Source organism: Neodiprion virginianus, chromosome 4 (assembly GCF_021901495.1).
Source record: "Neodiprion virginianus isolate iyNeoVirg1 chromosome 4, iyNeoVirg1.1, whole genome shotgun sequence".
NCBI lineage: Eukaryota > Metazoa > Arthropoda > Insecta > Hymenoptera > Diprionidae > Neodiprion > Neodiprion virginianus.
In genome coordinates this window covers 25,144,748-25,167,547 of record NC_060880.1, presented here as the reverse complement: position 1 = coordinate 25,167,547, position 22,800 = coordinate 25,144,748, and the positions used below count along the sequence as shown (strand labels likewise).

Genomic DNA, 22,800 nt, shown 5'->3' with positions numbered 1-22,800 from the left:
AAATAGAGTGAGTCTGTACGATCACTAGTTAAAGTCGGAACACAAAAATTTTAAAAACAAGTATACACAGTTGAACTCTGAATAATTATAATACAAAAGTATTATCAATCTATCGATAAACTGAATATTTATATCTTATAAAAGGGTGATATTTTTGTTCAGGTAAAACTGAGTGTTCTGTATTTTTACTGTTTCAGGGTGCCGGGTAGCAGCGTGTCATCCGAAATCACGAGATGCATTTAACAAGATCTACATTATATGCTTTTCGGCTATCACTCAACCAGGTAAATTAAATATATAATACGGATTTCGTAAATATAAATTACTTTACGTTAATCATTACAAAGCGTGACACGAATGAAACGGACTTCGATACATTCGTTCGACTTCCTTCATATCAATTGGATCACACTGAATTCATTTAAAATGGACTTTATTCAACGTAAAAGAACCAAAAACTTAATCTATAAAATTTTTTAAAGAACAATTTTTCTTTCTTAACAATGCACTCCGATGGTTTTTCGACACGGTTTACGACCAAGACATTACATAACATTTGGGACCTAATGTGGTAACTTTGGCCGATGGAACGTTCATAAAACATTGGTAATCAACGATTTCACTGATGTGAAAATTTTGTAGTCAGTCTAATTCTACAGGCCGTATACAAGTATCCGTAAAAAGTTTTGTTTTACGCAACAATCATTCCAAGAAATTTATTATATACGTGTTGTACCTGTTAGTATAAGATCAAAAACTGCATTCCCATAATAAGTGGCAGCTCAATTACAGAAATACATTTCTTAGTATCATTATTGCGGAGAAGAAAACTTTTTCTGAACATTTGTATTAGCTATTGCATGTAGAATGGCGCTATCTGCAGCTTTTTTGTGTCAGTTATGGGTAAGCGTGAGTAACGGTCAAAATGAAGTGAAATTTTACTCGGTCGATAAAAACTGGCTATACCATCCCCTTAAGTTTACGTGTATTTACGAGAATCCAACCCGTTATTTCGTAAAGCATGGGTTCGGTTTGAATTTTTTTTTTTACATATATATATAATAATATGGTCGTTCTGGTATAAGGAAGTGCGCTCTGGTCAGCTCTGACCAAAAAATCGTCGTATGAATCAATAATTGAAAAACATCCTAAACATAATCTCAAAATCCACGTCGCACTTGAAAAATTTGTACGACTTTTATTTACTCCTAGCTGATTAGAGCGCACTGACAGTACATTGATCATTTTACGAAAAAATTGCAAATTTATTTATAGTTTTTAGAAAACTTATTCCAGTTTCGTAAATACTTTATCGGTTACGTGACACCATTGTAAAATATATGTACGTTTTGCTGTATTGCAATATACCGCAATTTGGATAATCTATATCAAGTTGAAAAATAATAAGTTTTCCTAAGAATACATCAATACATTGACGTGATACGGACTTCAATTTCGTGGATTATAGTACCTATGCAACAAGGGCATAAAGCGAACTTTTTCGCACGACTATCGCTCCGATTCCAAGAGTGCAAAAAGTTCACAACCGAATGAGCATAGAATATTTTTCGACCCTTCTGAGTCAAATTTGTGTGTATAGTGCCGATTTCTGATTGAAAGTGAACTTTTACGCGCATGTGTGTAAAGTGATAGCTTTTCACTTCACACAAATCGTGTGCCAAGAAATCGACACTTAGCATCCTAACTCTACGCACACAAGCCTGAAAAGACCATTTTACCCTGTAAACTTTTGTGATCTTTACCGCCGAAAAATTCCAGACATATACTGCCCTACTCAATTTCTCACCACTGCAAGTCTACACCTAAGACAGATAGATTAATCGTGATTATTTCCTTTTTTCATATTTTTCAGAGTGCTAGCACATCAACGTACAGCAGTGGTGGCGTTGATCGTAAAACCGTGAGATCTGCACTTCTGTTGGCTACTGCAGGCTTGTCCCTTAGCACATTTTCCCTTAAGCAAATGTTGTCATCACCAGCTCATCATCGCCGCTTCCGTAGGATCAATTAAATACAAATGAAAAAAAGAAACCTCATCAGCCAAGAAAAATTTTTAAAATATGAATAAAGATTAAAACGAAAGATATCGCCCAAGGAATAAGCTAGAAGAAAAGTATGTAAGAATTGTTGAAATCATTGATTTGAGATCCGCTGCTGTCGGAACTTTAGTTTCTATTCTATGAAGTGTACAACGGGTGAATAAAATAGAAGAACGTACATGAGACTGTAGCAAAGTGGAGTACCTGTTTTTTTTTTGTTTTTTTTTTTTGTACCTTTTCAACATTTCTGAGTGATATGAGGTCCAGCAAATTTTTTCACTTGCATTGTTGGACCAAAAAAAGTTTGTTGTCGAATTGAGAAGTGTCAGATATTATTGCTACAACCTACCACCAAATTGATTATGAAATGAATTCATTGGTACTCGGATGTAGTCATTTAATTGGCGAGAGAAAAACGAACAACATGCATGAGCTGCGAGAAAGAAATCGTTTTAGTTATATTGAATTTAGTACTTGGTTTAGACTGCACTTAATATAGTCATAATACTAGAGTACTTGTACGGTTACAAGTCAAATTTGAACTTGCAACAACAATCAGGTGAATCTTAACTAACATTTATACCACAAAGATACCTACGATCTATAGGAAACAATGTAAAATTATTTAAGTAAGAAAGTGCATAAAATATAAATTCAAACTAGATGTATATTATACTTGTTTGAGAATCAGCAGAGCGTCTTATATAAACGAGATGAAAAAAAACCTCACTGTTCAAGTTTATAAATCTGATACAGCAATAAACACCATGAATAATTCGCCTGTTTTACTTCGATTTCAAAACCTTTTAAAGCAGAAACCTTTCACAAAAAGTGCTACCTGTATAATTTGTAGAGTATTATTGTAGCATAAATATTTGCAAACTTGTAATCTATTCTGTGTGTATGTCCTTATGCGAATAAATAAATTTCAATTGAATCTAATTACCCGAAAATCAGTTCAATTTAATCGTTCTACAATTCTTTTGAATGTGTATCAACGGATTTACAATCAGGTTCGATCAATTTATGATTCAGCGCGTTGAACACTAGTTGTTGATTGGTAGCACCCTTTTGCGTGTACAATTGTAATCTCGTACTCGGAATTGTGTCCGAATACGGCTGATTTTACCGGACTCTAATTTACGAAGTGATTGTATTATTACAAATATTCGTATTATGGTACCTCATTTTAAAAGAGTCTCGCGATGACAGCGTAGTTCCATGAAGCCAACGAACCCACAAACGCTCAAAGCGTGAAGAGAAAATTTACAAAACGCATACACGAAGTGCATGGATGTAGGTGAGCAGAAGTTAGGGCGTCGGAACAGAACCTCCACCTGAAAAATTAACTTTTTGAAATAAAATCGAGTATAAAAAATCCATGAAAGTACAATAAGAAAAATTATCTGGCATTTATTCTGCGTTAGCAAAATCAATAATTCAAATGGTAACCAATTGTTCTTTAGTTTTTTCACTGTAACGAAAAAATTTTCTAACTTGTTCGGATTTTTTGTATACGGGTCAGAATGACGGATCTTAACAGACTTGGTGGGTAACAATCTTCTATGGTAGCCAAAGGTTATATCGAATGTTCTATCTACCACCAAAAGAAGAACGCTTTACTCGAACAGTAAACCTACCCGCGGAAATAATCGACTTTTATTTCTGTGTTAGATATAGGACTTTATTCCCGACTTAACTCTGGCCACCTTATTGAATTAGAAGTGTTTTCCTTTTATGCGTAACTGTGATCTATCAGTCTGAAAACTGTAATATTATTGAAAGTTTATATTAATACCGAGAGATGTAGTTCAAAGTGGTAAAGAAAAAGAAATAATCGGAAAAACGGGAAAGTTTATTTGTGGGAAATATTTCCCGTAAAGCGGGAGAAAAGGGCTACTATTTTTTCCCCCAGATGAGGAATAATATGCCAATTTCGTCGCGTTTTTCAATTAAAAAAAGTGAACATTATGGTTAAGTCGGGAATAAAAATGATTATTTTACATTTCTTTTTATTAATACTATTCTGTCTAATTTTAAATTGTAAACGAGTATTGGAAGATGTAGTCAACTACCAAAGTACTCGTTACGAATTTATGGGGATGGAATTGGATTTACAATAGCTTAGAGCAATATGAGCAATACTGCTCACTTACAATAAGTCAAATTTTGATGTACTGCAAGAAAAGATTCAACTGTGGTGCGCATGCTAGTTAGCGATTTCCTGAGATTCAAGACTATTTGTTCACCAGTGTAAGTGATAGAAGTTGGGAAATTACTTATAATTATTAATTATGGATATTTTCATAAATATGTAGAATATCTTATGTATTAGAGAAAATGAATATTTGAAAAGCTGGTCTATTGAAAGAATGACTGCAAAAGGTGCAAATCATATTTTCACTTACGACTTACGACTTGCGAAATTTTTTAATTTTTGGTCATTGCAATGAACTATACATATTTTAATACGACAAAGGAATAATAAGAATAATAAAATACGACACAACGAAACATATATAAGTATGTATGATTTATTTATACATAGGATTAATCAGAAGTCATAGAATAATTATTTTAATTCTATTGACAGACAATTCTTTTCAAAACTATAGTTCAAATTTAATGATTATAAATTCAATAAAATTTGTACAAGAAAAACTCTAACATGATCTTTTAAATGATGTAAATAAATTCTCAAATTTCATTCTTCTAATGTGACAAACGTTACTTACTCCAAAAATATTACATCAAAATATTGGCCGATTTCGTTCATATTAAATAAAGTTCGGTCGTATACTTGGTAAATAATCATCTATACAATTTTAAATTATATTTATATTTCAATAGAATATAACCCCTGTGGTATACCATCAATCTATTCTGGATATGAACTGCTGCTACGTCAAAAAACGATTTTTTCCTTCTTTTTTTCTTTCTTCTTTTTTTGATGCTAATAAATTCAAATTTTTCACTTATTATAAATTCGTACAATTATGCTAAACACAAAATATAAGAGTATGGACCCTGACACAGATAGTCCCTTGTAGCATTTTAAATATTCTGATTTAATTAAAAATATAAACGATCTGTACCCTAATTTTAAATATAGGTATGTAGTCAAACAGTGTTTCTTAACTTCATTTCAGTCCCAGAATTAATAAAATGCACAATACTCTTTATAATTATTAAAATGGTATAATCAGAAATCTTCCCTTAAGATGAAGTGAGATTAACTTTTTTGCACTCTTCATCATTTCAATCTATCTGACGATGACGTGATTTTTATCAGAGTAAGATTTTTGAATCAACTCTGCATATACTTTCGGAATAAGTTGAATAATAGTCAGATAGTTGATAATGCAAGCAATGATAATTACAGGAAGTTCAACTGTTAATATCAGTGTCTAATTTTTTTGAGGATTGCACAAATTAATGTTCTTGGTCTAAAACTACAATTAGTTCCTACTAGCGAATGTGGTAGAATACAGCAGTTACCGGTTTCTTATTTCATTAAACGTTTGTTTTCACGAATTCAAATCACTTTCGTATTGCCATTCATTCCAATTTGTACAAGATTTAATTAAATTACTACTCACCATTTCTTTTTGTCTGACAAAATTTCATGCTTTGCATGGATAAAGAATTTTTATTATTAGTACTATAAGATAACAATTAATATTATAGGATATATTACAAATTTATAATTATCAACTAATTTTATACATCTATTTTACCTCTAGATTATTTATTTCAATCAATGATTAAAATAGTCTATGCCCAGACCGTAATTTGGTACTTCGAATTTTTGAAATATATGAATACAGAGAACTGTAATCAATAAATAGTGAATTTTATGCTTATTTTCAAGAGTACCAACAGTTTTTAAAAATTATTTTTAAATACATAATTTTGTCATTCAATTCTGGGATATGGAAAATTGTTCAAAATATATTCTTGCAAAATATTTTACAAATGTTTTTTAGTATAAGAGATACCACGCCAAAATAGCACATAATACTTTAACACATTTGAAGATTCTCATCCGCTCTTGAGTAAGTCCAACAAAAATTCTCGCATCATAAAATAGGTAATTGTTAAGTATTACGTACACCTAAGCACATGCTCAGTCACTGGTATCTCAAAAAGTACCACGAACCAGGTAAATACTACAATTGTTTTACAATTTACTTCATCACAGCCCATTGCCAGACATTTGACGGACCCGTCAATACTCTAATATTTGATAACCCACAAGTTAAGAAACACTGCATTACACATACGTATACAATATCGTTAATTTGGAATCAAATTCAATATAATTGATAAAGCGCTGTGTTGTCCCTCTATGAAAGTAAATTGATTGTAACATAATGTCTAGTCGCAACGGGGTCACCCTGTAGGTAGCATGATTTTCATTGTTTTGTTATAAGGGTGGTTCACTATAACTTACCCCACTTTCATTCTGCAATCAGTTGTTGCTTTATTCGATAAAACTAATTAATCATTTTTAGCAGGCCTTCCTATATGTTACATGATATTTCAGCTAATACATCGAATCAAGATTTTTTTCCCTACATAACGCAAAAAACATAACTTTGGAAACCTCAATATTCGTTTCACGCTACTTCCAACGGTTCAGCAAGCTCAGTACATGGTATTTGATCTTTTCTTCAATATTATATTGTATTATAAGTATGTATAATATAAGACATTTCGTTTATAGAATGTATACTCTTATCATACTTATTAATAATTAATATGACATTAGATACGATAAGACACCATAATACGTAACGATATTTTTTCTACCTTTGGAAAGGTAGCTTGGTTGATTTTACATTCATTGTATACCAGGTGTATAGTATACGATATAGTATTAGAAATTTTTATGCAAGACATTCAGTTAACGTACTACGTTTAACATGAGTTAAACATCCATATTTCCTACAGTAGTAGGTTCGTTTACTGTCGGTTTTGAATCTTATCTTTCATTCAAAGTGAGAATAACAGTATAACAGCTGCATATTTTTATTGCTACAACAGTAAGTTCATACTATAGGATTTTCATTCTGTTTTTAATGCGAATGGAAAATGCCGATTGTTCAAATTGTAACTTCCAATCATTGTGAACTTCAAATATTAATACTGAACTACTTTTTGTGTAGGCATGATTCTTACGTAATGCCTAGTTTGAGGAATATTTTTAAAAAATAACAGTAATTGTATCGTGTATAATAAACGTACATTACGATGGAATCACGATAATAACGCAACAGATTGACTGAATTGTTGTATCTCCAAACTATTTGTGCCAATACTAGACGAAAATAATGAACTGATCGCTAAATCCCATATTTCCAAAATTTGGTATTATAAATAACACGCATAATTAGAAATAATGACTGGAGATTATTTACGGAAGCTCAAAGATAATAAATTTTTTAAATGTTTCACTTCAATTACCTTTTAAAAAATTCACTTTATGTATAATAGAAGAAAGATGGTTTGCTGTAGCTAACTTCTCAAGTTTCTGTTCGCATGAAGTTAAGCTATCTATGTGTTGCGTTAATTAATTGTGACTTACAAAATAAGTAGGGATGAACCAAACCCTAGGTGACCATCTTGTAATACAGCTTCAAAGTTTCGATTTAATAATGAACAAGAAAGAGGCCAATTCATTTTATAACAATTGTTCTGATTAATTCGTGAATAATGGAATTGCATCATCAATCAAGAATTAAGATGACTAATGTTAATAACGTTAACGTGATAAAACATTGGTTCAAAAATAATTGTATTGCAATTTCAGAATGAATTTGAAGAAAGTGGATTTTCAAAATATGAGTATATTTTGCTTTATGATGATTTAGGCAATTGCAATCCTAAGTTTCTAAATAACGAAAATATGCATTCGTGAGATATTTCCCAACACTGGTCACTTTTTAAAATAAATGCGAGGAATAAAAACACGTAAAGCGCTACAGGCATGAAACTCGTCAAGCTAAAATTTTTGCCTATAAAGAGATAATTGTAATACTTGATGGAAAAAGCCTGACTACCGGGAAAACAAAATAAAATTATAAAAAAGAAATTGATTAGAAAACAAAAGAAAATCACATCAATTCTAACTTGCTTTAACTCACGATCAGACGATGAATGGTTTTTTGACTTTAGATTTTTCGATTATATTTCTGAGTGTAATCTGCAATAGACAGTGTGCTGTAAATTTCCGAACTTCATTACTAAATATATTTATTCTTTTACCTGCAAATCATTGTCCAAATCACGCTTTTAGCACTTTGGAAGTGCAAACAATGATGTACAAGCTGAACAATATTTATATTTCGCCATAAAATTTCTTAGTTACAGGAAGTTGAAATTAAACTAACACAAACTTCCTGTGACAGAAAAAGTGACTTATTCTTGGGATATCATGAGAATGTGTGGATTCATGATTTTTGTCAAATATAAGAACATACCCGCGATTAGGTTTCCAAGTCGTCCATTTTTGTTTCAAAATCAAAATCGAAAAATACTGTACAAGCAGCCTGGGGTCGTATAAATTCAGATAAAAGGAATTATAGTATGATATACAATCAAGAGCCCTCAACTATGACTCACAATCAGCTACAAAATCGGAGTAGACTTAATTGTCAAGTGTGAGGCAACCTTTGGCACTATTAATGAGAACTATGTATATTTCTACTAATAAGCATAAGAAGAAATTACTGAACATTGTGAAGATGCAACGACTAAAAAAGATACCATAGTAAGTTGCATAAAGCTTGTAAACACAGCTATGGTATGCAGCCAACCAGTGTTGTTTTAGTAATTAAAACCCTGAAGTATAGAAAAGTGAACATTAACACTGTGTAATCTTGTTTAGGAAAAATGAATTGATTAGAAAATAGGTAACTTCAATTGCATGGAATTGTAAAAGATTTCTAAACATTGCAAATATAAAAGTAACAAACTAGATATTTTGAATTTGAATAATAAACCTTAAACCATAGTAGAAAAATATAAACCAATTCATAAATTCTCAACAACATATGAGCACTGATAGAATATACGTGTATTTATCCCCAATTATTAAGGGAGGTTACTACCTTCTTGGGCCGAAAAAAATCCGATTTTTATCAATTTGTAATGCAAAAAATATGAAATATTAAATGTTGATATTTGGTATGTTTACTAAGCGGTCTTTATTGAACATGATAATATTTTTTAAAGTTTGACAAAACATGGTACTGGGAGTGGGAGGAGCCACGTATGTTGCTGCGCCTGCGATGATATTCTTCATTTGCGGAAGTGCTCCTCGACGAGACGTTTGTTTTACATGTGCTTGCCAAATTTTATAACAATTGCTCATATAGCGTGTGGAGAAGTACTTCCGCTAGCAAAGAATATTATCACTGGCGCAGAGACATACGTGGGGGGCTCTTCCCACTCCCAATACCAAGTTTTGTCAAACTTTAAAAAATATTATTATGTACAATAAAGACTGCTTAGTAAACATACCAAATATCAACATTCTAGATATAATATTTTTTGCATAAAATATTGATAAGAAATGGAACATTTTTCGGCCCAACAAACTAGAAACCTCCCTTAACTCATTCAGTTTATATATTGTTAAACACCAAATTGATGAGTAATGTACGAACCAGACCACAGTACACAAGAAAAGATAATTACTTTAAAATGATATAATATTAAGGATAAGTGTAACTTCTTTCACATTCAGCAAAGATTACAGTTATGGAAGTGATGTGGTTCGTCAGCTAATATCAATACAAAATCACCATAGTAATGGTGTTAAGGAAATATTATGCAAGATTCATATCTGCTGAACGCAACTGTTCATAATGATGTATGCATAGAATCAGGCTCATTTTTATACAGTAATGCAAAAGAGAAGAATGCTTGCAAATTAGCTTGCAAATATGGGATAATGTATGTTTCTCATGACTCATTTCCATTTGACAAAATTCAATTGAGTGAATCTGGTTATTCTAAAATAATCATCCTCGACATTAAAGCAAAAGACAACAGTGAAAAAAATGCCTCACTAAATTTTTGCCTAATATATTTCTAAATTTCAAACCATGACGAATGATGTCGAAATAATGTACAGTTTATGTAATAAATAATACTCTAGTAAACAGCTTTGAAAATAATTAAAGTGGAAAGGTTCAATCTGGTATTAAGGTTGAATTGGAGAATAACTTTAAAGCAACGTACAATAAATATTTTTGCTATACGTTAGACTAGTAAGAAGAAACAATTGTGTAAGCAATCTTCCAGTGGACTGTAGTAAATTATCAATTTTCTCGATACTTGAAACTTGTTAATCAATTCTGAAATTGAAAAACGAAATTTCTCAATTAATGATGTAAGTGGGATTGGCAGCCAGTTCATGTGCGTTGTACATAAACATATGTATGTGTGGGTTTCCATCTTATTAAACTTATTATTAATCAAGGAAGATAGCGGATGCTGACTTTTTCGTCAGATTGCTTTCGATTATACTCTGACAAAAAAAAGTAAAAAACGTGGCTGACCATTTTCCGCTTTGGCCCCCTCTATTGTTTTATTAATTACATTAATTTTCCTGATTTTCGTAACACGCGTTTTGTAATTGGTTTCAACATCAGAAATGTTAGTACTCCGTTGATATGAGACGAAAAATGCAGCATAAGATTCAGGCATCCTAAAATAAATGTTAAAAGATTTTCATCTTTCTTTGTGATAGAAAAAATTTATGATAATGTTATTGCGGTAAGCTCAAATCTTATGACACATTTTTTTCTACGACCATTTTTAAGAAATATTAATGTTCTTGGTATTGGAACTAATTAATGAATGTCTGTTTTCGAAAATATGATGAAAAAAGGGATATTTGATAAAACCAATAGAGGTGGCGAAAAATGGCCAAACATCAGATCCGAAAGATAATTGGTAAAAAAAATTGACGTCATTGACTTTCACTGATTAGATTAAATAAGATGGAACCCGTTATATGTATTTACAAATACAGCAGCTGGTAATGTATAAAAAATTCAAAGTTCTTGATATTTGTTTTCAAATTTTCCTTAATACAGTCGTCATTTACAAATCAATGATTTCTAAACCATAGGCATTCTGAGAGCTAGGTTTGGTATTCAATCTTTGTGACCAAAATGTGTATTCCTGACATGGAGTACCATCGCAATCACATCTTTGCCTGGTCCACTTGCATGCATATTTTTTATCATGTTTCCCATGATTATTCGATACTTCATCATCGCAACTAACGGAGATTTTGAAATGAAATAATTACAATTTTAAATTATACATGAAACGATCAATTGGAAGTTTTCCGTTCGTCCTAGCCCAATAATCTTCCAAAGGCTTAAGCAGAGTAGCGAGACATTCGACCAAGCAAGGTCATCCTGAAGGATTTTTCTTTTAAGACATCGATGAACATGGCAATCTAGGTGAACCCATCTGCGTCAGAACTCTGTCGAGCCATTGGAGTGGTCCATTTAAATGCAATTCTATCCAACACGGCGTTGAAGTAACAGTCTGGCGGCGATATTCGGCTCCCCAACCCTTTACAAAACTCATTCGGATCGTACACATTCGTGTCAGCTGATATACAGCTTCGAAACCTTGAGATACCGACTGCGACAAGAGCGCAGCAAACTCTTGATTGTTGAAAATCTTAAGATTACAACCTAGAACACGAGGAAATCAATAAAAGTAATTTACTTTGGCTTAATTAGGTTAAATGAAAAAGAACTTTACGCTAATTTCATTGATAGTTTTTGATCAAATATAATAGTTTGTGGTAAAATATAATGTACAATATTTATACTCGATAGTTTGTTCCTGAGAATGACTAATATTTATTGTAAAAATGTCTCAGTGAAGTTTTTAAGATTTCATTTTACATAATTCGTAGAATAATGAGCTCTTATGGTAGGTGAAGTAAGGGTATTTGGAATATTAAGAGTTTCCCCATATAGCCATTGAAGCAGAAACAGGAGAGACGAGATATGTCTGCATATCTCCCATGAACTATGAAGTTGACGTAGGTAACGTTAACATTAAGGAACATGAAGGGGGTATGTATGAGTATATGGCTAAAAGAGTGGGTGAATTCCAGGGATATTTATCTCAACAACTAACTGTTCAATTTGATTTTTTTTTTGTTTTAATTCAAAAGTATATAGGTCTAGATTCATTCACATATTTTTTTTTAACAAAATAAATTAATAAGTTTTTATTGACGATGACGTTAGCCATTTCACTTGGTGCCATGCTTTGCAGAGCCCATGATATTTCAAATTTGGCTTACATTTTCAACTTCAAATTTGTAAACAGTATTCTTGAATAAATTATACTTTTTGTCACAATCTCACTTTATTTTAAATTATCATCCTTTTTTGTCAATTAAATAAAAGAAATCCTAACTTTTTGATAAAAAATCGAAATTCAACTTCAAATAGGCATCATTTTATTGGAAAAAAATTTGAATGTGGCAAATAGGATAAACTACCCAAGAATAGTATCTGCAAATTTGAAATAAATCAGTGTACCTGTTCTTAAGATATCATGGGCACTGCAAAACATGTTACTGAGCGAAATGGTTGACGTTACTGTCAATAACATTGCTTCCCATTAACTGATTCCAATTTCAAAAAAAAATAAAGAAATGAAGTTTGATCTGTGTACTTTTGAGTAAAACAAACGACAATCAAATTGGATTATTAGTTGTTGCAATAAAATTGTCAAAATTCGGCAACTTCTGTAGCCACCTACTCGTAGAGCTATACTCAAGTATAAAAAGACATTTCACAACTTTAAAATTAGTTTGTAACGCTTACAGCAGCCGAATCAGTATACTCTTCTTTATTCAAGTTTTTTTTTACGGTTTACAAAATTTGCAACCATTAAAACTGCGCAATAGAAATCTTACAAAATATTTCCTTGTGTTAACGTTACAAACCTTTCTTCATCGGAAACAGAAACAGATATATAGTAAACCATGCATGTTGGAGAAGAATATGTAAAAAAAAGATTAAAAACATAAATAGTGTAATGATCGAAAGTCTACTAAATTGCAGTATATAATTGTAAATACAATCTCTTGAATATGAGCCTAGGAAAGTCTAAAATTTATTTGAGAAAGAACACGAATTTGAGGCCATCTGATAATTCATTTAGAACTGCTTGATTTTTTATCACAAACGAGCAATCGCTTACAGAATTATAGCTAAGAATAATCATTGAATTTTCTGATTACGAATGTTGGACTTGGATTAATAAATTTGACACATAAAATAACGAAAGATATGCATCAGAGTTTTTTTTAAGATGAACACAATTCTTGGCATTGGGATCGAAACTGGGGGGTATTGTAGTAATATGGTGTCAAAAAACGGGGTAACACCTGATCGTTTCTATTCATTTAGACAGATACCAATAAATAGAAAAAATGTTTGCAAGCAACAGTAAGAACTCAATAGCTGCACAAAGTTTTTTCTGCCTTGATATTTGTATAATTCAACAGACACAATCATCTGATACACCGCCTTTAGGAGTTTGCACTTATAGCGCCAGTGAGCAGGTCATGATTTCTCTGATCCCATATTTTTTTTTATGACTTACAACACCTTAAAATTCCAATCTAATATCGGGCAATGAGGTCATTGAAGCACAGAATTGAAACAATACAATTATTATATTGTGAAATAGTGTGATTTACCAAGTTATGTCACTTATAAAATTGACTTAGAAAGATTGTGACAAACTTTAAAAAACCTAAAACATCGAGAGCAAAACTTTTCCGTTTTAGAATATGGCTCAAAGATTTTGCGTTATAAAGTAAAAATTCGGGATAATTTTGCAGAATAATTGAAAGAGATAAACTGCAAAATTTTAACTGTTGTACTTTGACGTTGAGCAAATAGTTCTACAAAGAATGAAAACATGTTGCTAATATATCCATTTGAGTATATGATCAAAGATGAGCATGTTGGTATACTTATGTACATTATCATATTCAGCCATTTGAAAATTGATTGACAAATTAGAGAAAGATGATTTTTAAAAATCGGTAAATCGCAAACGAATAAAGAAATGCATATAGAAAATTTTTTACTGTTTCAGGCACACAGGTCAATGGTAAAAGTAAAAGTTGATAAAATCAAAAACAGTTGAGATCAGACGCTCGTCTGTTTGGTGTACAACTCCACATGTGAAGCTCATATTCTTTCAGAATGAGCAAACTGTGTTGAATTTAGGTTGAGTATTCACTTTGGAAAATCAATGGCTGAATAAAGTCAATGATAGCTAATGCGTCAGTAAAAATTTTAATGACTTCTGCACATTCATTTACTTTAAGCAAGGTTTAGCTGAATCCTCTAGAAAGTAATGATTTGTTAGGGAGGTTTATGAGTTGAAAATTATTGCCGTTCTTGGTAATTTGATTACGAGAAGGTCGGATGTTAAGTGTTTATCAAATGAATACATTTGTAAGCTGCGGTAATTTTCTTAAGAATGGAAAATAAAGCAAAATTGTCAACAAATGATCAGATAGCGACATTTTATCTCAAATTGCTTCGAAACAGTAGAAAATTTGGTATATTCATTGGATTTCACCGTGCATCGAGTCAGTTTATTCATAAGACAATTCTTTACAAACCCACCATGATAATTTTTTTCATCAAGTTGGTATTGTTATGTATTTAGTTTTTCAGTAAAGTCATTTGAAAATATAAATATAAATGGTTATAACAGTACAGTTTTTAAATATTCGGCTGAGAATAGTAATTACGTATAAATATTGAATAAATAATGAAATCAACTCACCAGGTGGTATTTTGCAAACAGTTGCAGGATGCCATCCATAACGTTGGTTACAGTTAGGGCTTTGCACAAAAATACTAGAATCTGATAGACATTCAGCAAACACTTCGCCACCAATGTAATACAGCCTTACTCCTTTCCCAATATGCCGTCGGGTTTGTTCAACAACTGTGTTTCTGTTTACATTGGATAAAAGGCCAAGGCAAAAGCGTTCTGAATTACTTGGATCCGTGAAACCATCCACTGTAATACTCGGTTGAGAGGCATGAAATGTTTCACCTACTCTTGTATTAAGTTCATAGTAACTTATTGAACACCTTGAAAGAAACATAATATTTCATTATAATATCATATCTGACAACTATTTTTGAACAACTGTGTATTTGTAGATAATATATTTTGTTCCATTTGGTTTCTTTTTAAAACTTGCGATCACCTCAAATTGAACATGCTTATTTATTTATTTTTTTCGCGCATCGGTAAAACAGTACATAAAAAATGTTGCACTTTTTTACTTACCAAAATGCAGGCTCACAGTACATCACTGGTTGCGCATCTACCGGACTAGGAGACAAACGTGATAGGGACATATTGTCGTTATGATCCATATTGTCACCATCTTCGCTAATATAACCAGGTGGAGGCGTATCAGCTGGAGGATCCATAGATCCTGGAGCCGGCCGTGGAGACCCTTGGACGCTTCCTAAACTACCAACACTCGCAGGACTTGTTGCTTGCATGCTCTAAAATATGTAAGAAATAACATGTGAGAATAGTGAATACATATCATTATAATTCCTCAAACTCTCATAGCGCAATAAAACGCAAAAGGAATTCGATACGATGAACTATTAAAAAAGAAATACTGGGACAAAACGGAAATGTATTGCTTATATTTAGTCGACCTCCTAAACTTGTGACCTATTTTAAGTCTGGGGTACTAAAAAATTATGCAATTCTCCAAAAAAGAGGGACAAAAATAGCATTACACTCAAGAAAAGAAATTCAGACTATTTCTGGGCAGAGTTTTTTCTTTTCAGTTAGTTGCTCATGATTTCTTATACGCAATATTTATTATTCAATTGTATTGCAGAAAAAGAAAATGGTCAGTAAGAATATAAAACTTTTGTCTAATTACTTCGTTTGGATCGAAAAGTCAATACGTTAAGTTTTTTACCTCCCAGTATAAAGTAAGTGTCAGTCATTCGCTGAATAACATGCAAAGATTTAGAAAACGTGTATTTTTTGTTGATAATATTTCAATATTATAATGTGACAGAGAGTGATATTCATCTTCCAACTAGGATAGAGGGTAGGGTAGTAGAAAAAATCATCATATAATGAAGTTTGAAGACTCCATGTAATATTAATAAAAAAATACAATAAAAACGAACAGGATTATCGCAAATATAATGATAAATAAGAATAAAAATAAATAAAATAAAAGAACGACGAAATAAGGAACAAACTGCATGTGGAATAAACATTTAAAAAATTTTTAAAAAAGCATTAGAATAGGCAACAACCCCATATACAGAAGCATACAGATGCTCGTAAATGGAGAACAGAAAATAACATCGAATGGGAAATCAAGAAACTATACAAGTAGAACATAGAAATTATGTTTCTGTAAATGTAAATCTTAGGACCAAGATGATACCTGACGGAAATTGTGTTTTCAGAGCCTATTTGTATCGTCTTTTCAATACATAACAAAAACGCGGAAAGGTAAAATCAGATATTGTTACACACGTCACACATCATTAGCATGAATTTAGGGTCTACATCATAGCAGATGAATCACATAATATATTAACTGATTCATTTAAAGATTATTTCTATTTATAGAATCAGCAATCTGAAATAACAACACTGATTGCCTGATATAAACGATCTTGTTACCTTCTTCAAAATGCCCAAAAATCTTGTTTGATTTTTTCAAAATTTTTTTTATTTAAAACTAATCGATATATTCAAAGTAACAGCTGTTTCTTTGATGCAGCAAATTTTCTACAAAAACTGCTCAAGAGATTAAAAAGAAAGTTGAGTATTGAAAATATTCTATTTTCATCTATAGATGCAAAAATTTCTCATCACCTGCATTCCTTGATAAGGATTATTCGGTTGCTGCTGTTGCGGAGATTGCGGAATGCCCTGTTGGTTGTGCTGTTGATGGTTTAATGTTGCGTGAAAGCTTGTGTTTTCTGGTACACTAACGCTCAACTCTTCTAGTGAGGTATTATACAAAACTGATTCGTCACCAGAAAGACTATGCCTTGGCACCAAGATTGCTGGCAAAACTGTAACAATTGATAAAGGTTTAGTATCCTGCAATTTTATAAGCAATTAGTAATGTCTTCAGAGCGAATTAAAGTAGCCTGCAGAATATTTTCGACACACTACCATTTCACTCGGTTGTTCTGGTCGTATCGAAATCTAAACTTCATAAATAATTCCACGATCATAATGATTGATTGATCATCAAAAAATATTCTACTCTAATGAATGAGAATATAATTATAATTACAGAATTTTTGCTAGTTTTCAAACGCTTTTCATTTTACCTGGAGTTTGTATTCTTTGATAATGATATGGATTCACACAAACTTCGTCTCTTTTTTGAGTAAATGCGTATTCGCAATGTTCAATAGCTCGCAACTCGTGGTGCGACTGTAAATCTGGCCAACGCCACAATCGACAGTAAATTACGTGTGGTAGACCCTTTCCCCGAATGCCCTGGACTCCGTTATCACCGATTCCTCCTTGATTGGGTCTGAAATTAAAATATATGCAGACTGGTTATAAAACTTTTGAGCATTTTATGTATGTGAGAACATTTTCAAGGCATTTCTCATTGTACAGCATTCAATTTTATGGGCCAAGTATAATGAGGAAGAATTATACTTTCATTCGTAATTTTAGTTCTATTGCATTTCATACGGGTTTTCAATGTGCATGACAATTTATTTTTCTGTACGGCAAATGCTGTATTCGTAGTACGTATCGCATATCATATATCAAAGATCAATGACTACACTCATATCGACGGAGAATTTCATTAGCTTTTTTGTTGAATACAACTAGGATGGCTGCAATCCATGTGCCCGGTTAAAGCGATATTTGGCAACATGACATGAGCACCAATGTGAAGCTTATAAAGATTTTCAATAAAATGGCTTGCAAAATTTTGTGTAGTTAGTTAGTTCTAATACCACTAAATATGTGTAGGAAACCTCTACCATGTAAGTTCGATATTTTTTTTCAAAATTAATTCCCAAATAACACCTCAAAATTCAGTGTCTAAATGAGATACCCCCTCAATCCATGATATACTAATAAACCAATAGACATTCATTCATTATAAGATAAATTAGTTACTATTTGTCGAACAATGACTAATGAGAAGTAATCAAAAATTGAAAATGAAATAGGTCAACATCCCCATAGGACCATGGGAGTTTTTTCGTTTCAGATATATGTAACTGAAGTTTTAAACGATCAGGTATTATCAAAAACTTATATTTTCATGGTAACTGAGTTTCTACAAGAACTCTGAGCTGAACACTAAGCATGAGTTTGCTCAAGATTGATATGCATCAAGTTTACCATTTAGATTGCTTACCAAGTTTCATTCGCCCGATAAGAATTCGGTACCTACATTGGGTTTCCCACAAACTTTTTTTTGTGCTTTTGGAATGTCACACATGAACTGAACATATTTCGTAAAAGTGTAATGCTTGTAGTCAAGGTTAACATCAGAATCGATATAGTACAATATTATGTTACAGAGAATCTGATCACGTAAGTGTACATAATTCATAATGATGGAAATTTGAAATAAATCTGATGTTACTAAGGTATCGTATTCACGATATAAATAATGAGGTAAAAGAAACTGCAAAGTGAAAAGATCCCTTTATCTGGCTTCAAACGTAATTTATTTTTTAGAATAGCAGTTTCATTTTGGATTGGTTTTTTGCTTCCATCGATAAGATACTCAATATATTGATGATGATGATAGTAAGTATCTCATTTATTCAAAGATCATCAATTAATTGTAAGGTAAAAGGTGGAGGTTTAATCAAATCTTCATGAGTATATTCACCACTTCATGAATAAGATCTCAACGGTCAGACATTTCTTCGCAATGTACAGCAATGTACTGGAACTAACGGTTACCTTCTCATATATCTGTATCAGATTATTCAAGTCAAGATCTAACAAGCACTTATTATAAAACATCAGATGTGTTCAAGGTTTGATTGTGCTTGTCATCAAACACAAGTCACTTCGTGTCATTCAATTATTGTTCGAATATACCATAAAAAGCTCATTTTGTGTGTTGACTACAATTTGGTAAATATTTCAAGTGATTTAATTTAGAAGTGAAATTTTAACTGAATTGTTAAAGAATCAATTTTTGTATTGGACTTCATGTATTACGTGGCAACATGAGGCAGTACCTGAGGAGTCAGTCATTATATTTGTAAAATGTTATCTGATTTATATCAGATACAAACTTATTCTTCAGATAGACAAAGGATTATCAGCCTGTATTCAAAGTCTCATAATAATAACTATATCTACGAATGTAACATTGTTTACCGTATTTTCACAATTGCAACAGGACAGACAATATCTTCGTAAAAGATTTGCATCATATAATTAGGTACATTCCAAATAGTAGCTATGAATATCAGTAATATCTTAGAGTTAAGTATGAATATATGCAACAGTGTGATTATTAGCAACTTTCGATTAAAACGAATGTGATTGATTCATGTTTATATGTGTTTTTTCAGGTATAAGCGCGTATATTCTCATAAGCCTCAAAATCGGAATGTAATCAGATAATCTATGTACTTTAGATCTATTACATATAAAATTTTAGCGGTATTATTTTGAATAAAAGCACATTTTGTCATAAATGACTTCTATGCATTAGATATTGATTACGGATAAGTATGAGCAGTTCACTTGATAGCAACTTTCTTTTGTTTGTGTTTTCACTCTAGGAATAGAATAAGATTTTGACAGCGATGCAGAATCAGGCTCAACAACTTCGTTGCTTAATAAATTGCAGCAAACTGTGTTACAATCTTAATTCTTGATATTAAACATTTGGATTTGCTTATACATCATATGTCTGATATGTGTTATATCCTCTTTGGATGATATCTTGAAATTAAGATTAAAGCTATCACCAGTTCCAAAACATTAAAATAATATAAAATGCCAATAAAACCACTATTGAAATGCATATTATTCATGGATATGATACCATTCTATTTTTAGAGATTTAGAGTGTTTTGTCGGCATTTGCGGTGCTGGGAGTTTAAAATCGTGTAATTTGAATAATACTGAGCTGAAAATAAAACTAACTCTGTCAATCAATCTAAACGGGTATAGATCTTGTTGCAGTAATTATGTAAAAGTCTCAATGCAGTGTCATCTTAGTTTTCACGTAACAATTAATGATGATAAATATTCTAAACATACTAATGAAAACAAAAATAACAACAATTATAATAACAAAAACACAACTTGCGCACCTTGGTATAGTGATGCACTTGGTATTACAACTCTGCGTGGTGATCGCTTTTTCAAGTTCGTCGAGCCCCGCGGACTTTTTTAGTTTTTTCACCAAACTCTTCACAGCTTTTTCACTCCATTTGTCTTCACCCTCGCCTTTTTTCCAACCCAATAGCCTCTTTACGATCGGTGGATTGAAACTAGGCAGCATTGAAGTCATCATTTGCAATAGGCGATTCGTTTGCGACCCGCATCAGGCCGACGATACAGTTCACTAATCAAAACACACACTAAGATGGAATTAAACTGATATAGTTCACTCGCTATACACTTCGGAATAATGTTACCCCAAAGTACAGACGACAAGTGCGTCAAATTATAAGAAGATAAATTACACGTTCAACGACAACTTTACGGCAACCGCCATTTTGTCCTTCGTGAACTTAACCGTGGACTATGATTGTCATGATTACCATAGTGGATTATCAAAAGCACTGAAATGTATTCAGAGGCAGAGTTACACTGGAACGTGCACTAAAGTGGTGAAGGCCACTTGAGGGCGATGTAGAGATAGATGGCCGAAATGTTAATACGTTTACGCATGCGCCCTGCACACGTTAATTAATGTGCATAACTTGTACAGACACTTAGGATTGATTCTGAATTTCTAACCCTTGCAATATCCCTGGTAATTTTACGACCCACGGTTCCGAATGAGATCCGAATTGCCGGCCGTCTTCGGACTGAGCAGCGAGTGGACAAAAGCCTGAAGACTGAAGTGCAATTTCGGAACGCACGCATAATAACTTCAATAACTTGTGCGATTCGTCTAGGGCCGAACAGAAATCAAAAAAGTCTGTGGCAGGTGGCCGGCAGTGCGAACGGTGCTCAACCAACACCGTGCCTCGTAAAATTGCTAGGGATATCGAACGTGTCAGAATCTATCTAAACATGGAGCGAGTGAGCGAAGTGGTCATGTTTGTTAACTGTCACTAGACGCGTTGACTCAAAATACATAAAGACTGCTAGCTAAAGGGCTTTTCGTAATTGAAAATGGCAGACATAAATTCATCGTCACGTATTCTGCGTCCTCCTCTACACGCGCAATTCCGTAACTCATTCCAGTAATCGGTAGCTTGGTAGAGGCTGTACGACATGCCCCACATGGCAAAATTCGTCTATGATTACTATATGGATGAACCTCAGGCAATCATTATTCCAACAGTAATTTTAAAAAATTTCAAGATAATCAAGGTTTTTTTTCAACTTCTACTCATATTACTTGGTCTGACTAAACTAGAGAAATCCGAAGGTATTACGATTCCACATACGTTACACATTATCGAAGCATGAGTTTTATTGACGATAAATTGAATTTACGCAATAACAAAATTGTCATTTGAAAAACTACAATATATTAGCATTTGACAAGTGAAAATAAGTTCACTAAGCTCGTTTCCACACCACCGCAAGCGGTAGAGTACCCGGTACGTTTTTTTTTTTACGTCGTATCCCCAAGTAGGCCTACTCCACGGAGAATAGTAGCAAGATCGATCTTACGTTCTTCAAAAAATTGCAAATGACTTTTTTTCACATATAAATTATGGTAAATTGTTTTTTCCAATAAATTTGTACTGTACAAACGTATATGCGCAAGTATGTTAGAAATATTTCGTACTGACTATTTATTATCGATTAAAGATGACTGTTTTAATTATGGATGAAAGATGGTTATTTCAATTATGGATGAAGGGTGATGGATTTTATCTTATAACCGAACGGTGATTGTCTTTGGCTGTTCGTGCACGGGTTTCTTTTTTATAAGGTATGAGATAACCACTAAAGAGGAGAATCTGGTGAATTCGCAAAACAATAAACGACTAAACCAAGATGGAACACATGAATCGCTGTAAGACATTGGCATTTACCTGCCCTAATTGTAAGACGATGTAGAAATCTTTGAAGAAATGGAAACAATTCAGAGTAGAATACGCACAACCACCAAAATACGACAAAGATGTAATTCTACAGTGGAATACAAACCGAACATGACCTATGAGCGTCTCAAGAAAAAAAAATTCTTGACACTAAAACGATAGCAAAAAAAGATTGTAAAAGCATTAAAAAAAACTACAGCTGAATAAATTTTACCATATTTTGTGATCATGATGATTCTGAACTACATCGCTAAATCTATGTATAGGTGAAAACAAGATGACTAACCCTGAATCGGACCTGAACCAGACCTGAGCCTAAAAAATGAACCGTTAAATTTTCAGTAGTCAATAAAACTCAGTTACCTGTAACAGATGAAAATATAATTAGTGAAATATGTCGATACAGACAAAAA

The 22,800-nt window shown here is 32.4% G+C and overlaps 1 protein-coding gene across 3 annotated transcripts; it reads right to left on the bottom strand.

The window, feature by feature from the left end:
* Positions 1-2,294: 2,294 nt before the first annotated feature.
* On the bottom strand, positions 2,295-21,236 carry LOC124302513 (mothers against decapentaplegic homolog 3). 3 transcript variants are annotated; one of them, XM_046758761.1, is made up of 6 exons: positions 20,471-21,236; positions 17,483-17,691; positions 17,016-17,218; positions 15,438-15,661; positions 14,922-15,235; positions 2,295-3,397 (listed from the first exon to the last, which is right to left on the bottom strand). In XM_046758761.1, the coding sequence occupies exons 1-6, from the start codon at positions 20,671-20,673 to the stop codon at positions 3,372-3,374; spliced, it is 1,179 nt and encodes a 392-aa protein (XP_046614717.1). In that variant the 5' UTR covers positions 20,674-21,236; the 3' UTR covers positions 2,295-3,371. The 3 variants fall into 3 exon arrangements, with proteins under 3 accessions (XP_046614717.1, XP_046614716.1, XP_046614718.1); XM_046758760.1 differs by lacking the exon at positions 2,295-3,397 and adding an exon at positions 9,786-11,782 and having other exon boundaries at positions 20,471-21,081; XM_046758762.1 differs by lacking the exon at positions 2,295-3,397 and adding an exon at positions 12,930-13,056 and having other exon boundaries at positions 20,471-21,094.
* Between the last annotated feature and the right edge of the window lie 1,564 nt (positions 21,237-22,800).

Excerpts from the sequence above, each read along its gene's own strand:
- LOC124302513 (XM_046758760.1), bottom strand. The coding sequence starts at position 20,673 with ATGATGACTTCAATGCTGCCTAGTTTCAATCCACCGATCGTAAAGAGG. Across the intron at positions 17,219-17,482 it reads TCAAAGAATACAAACTCCAG|TTTTGCCAGCAATCTTGGTG; the intron begins GTAAAATGAAAA and ends CAATTGTTACAG. Across the intron at positions 15,236-15,437 it reads TACTGTGAGCCTGCATTTTG|GTGTTCAATAAGTTACTATG; the intron begins GTAAGTAAAAAA and ends GTTTCTTTCAAG.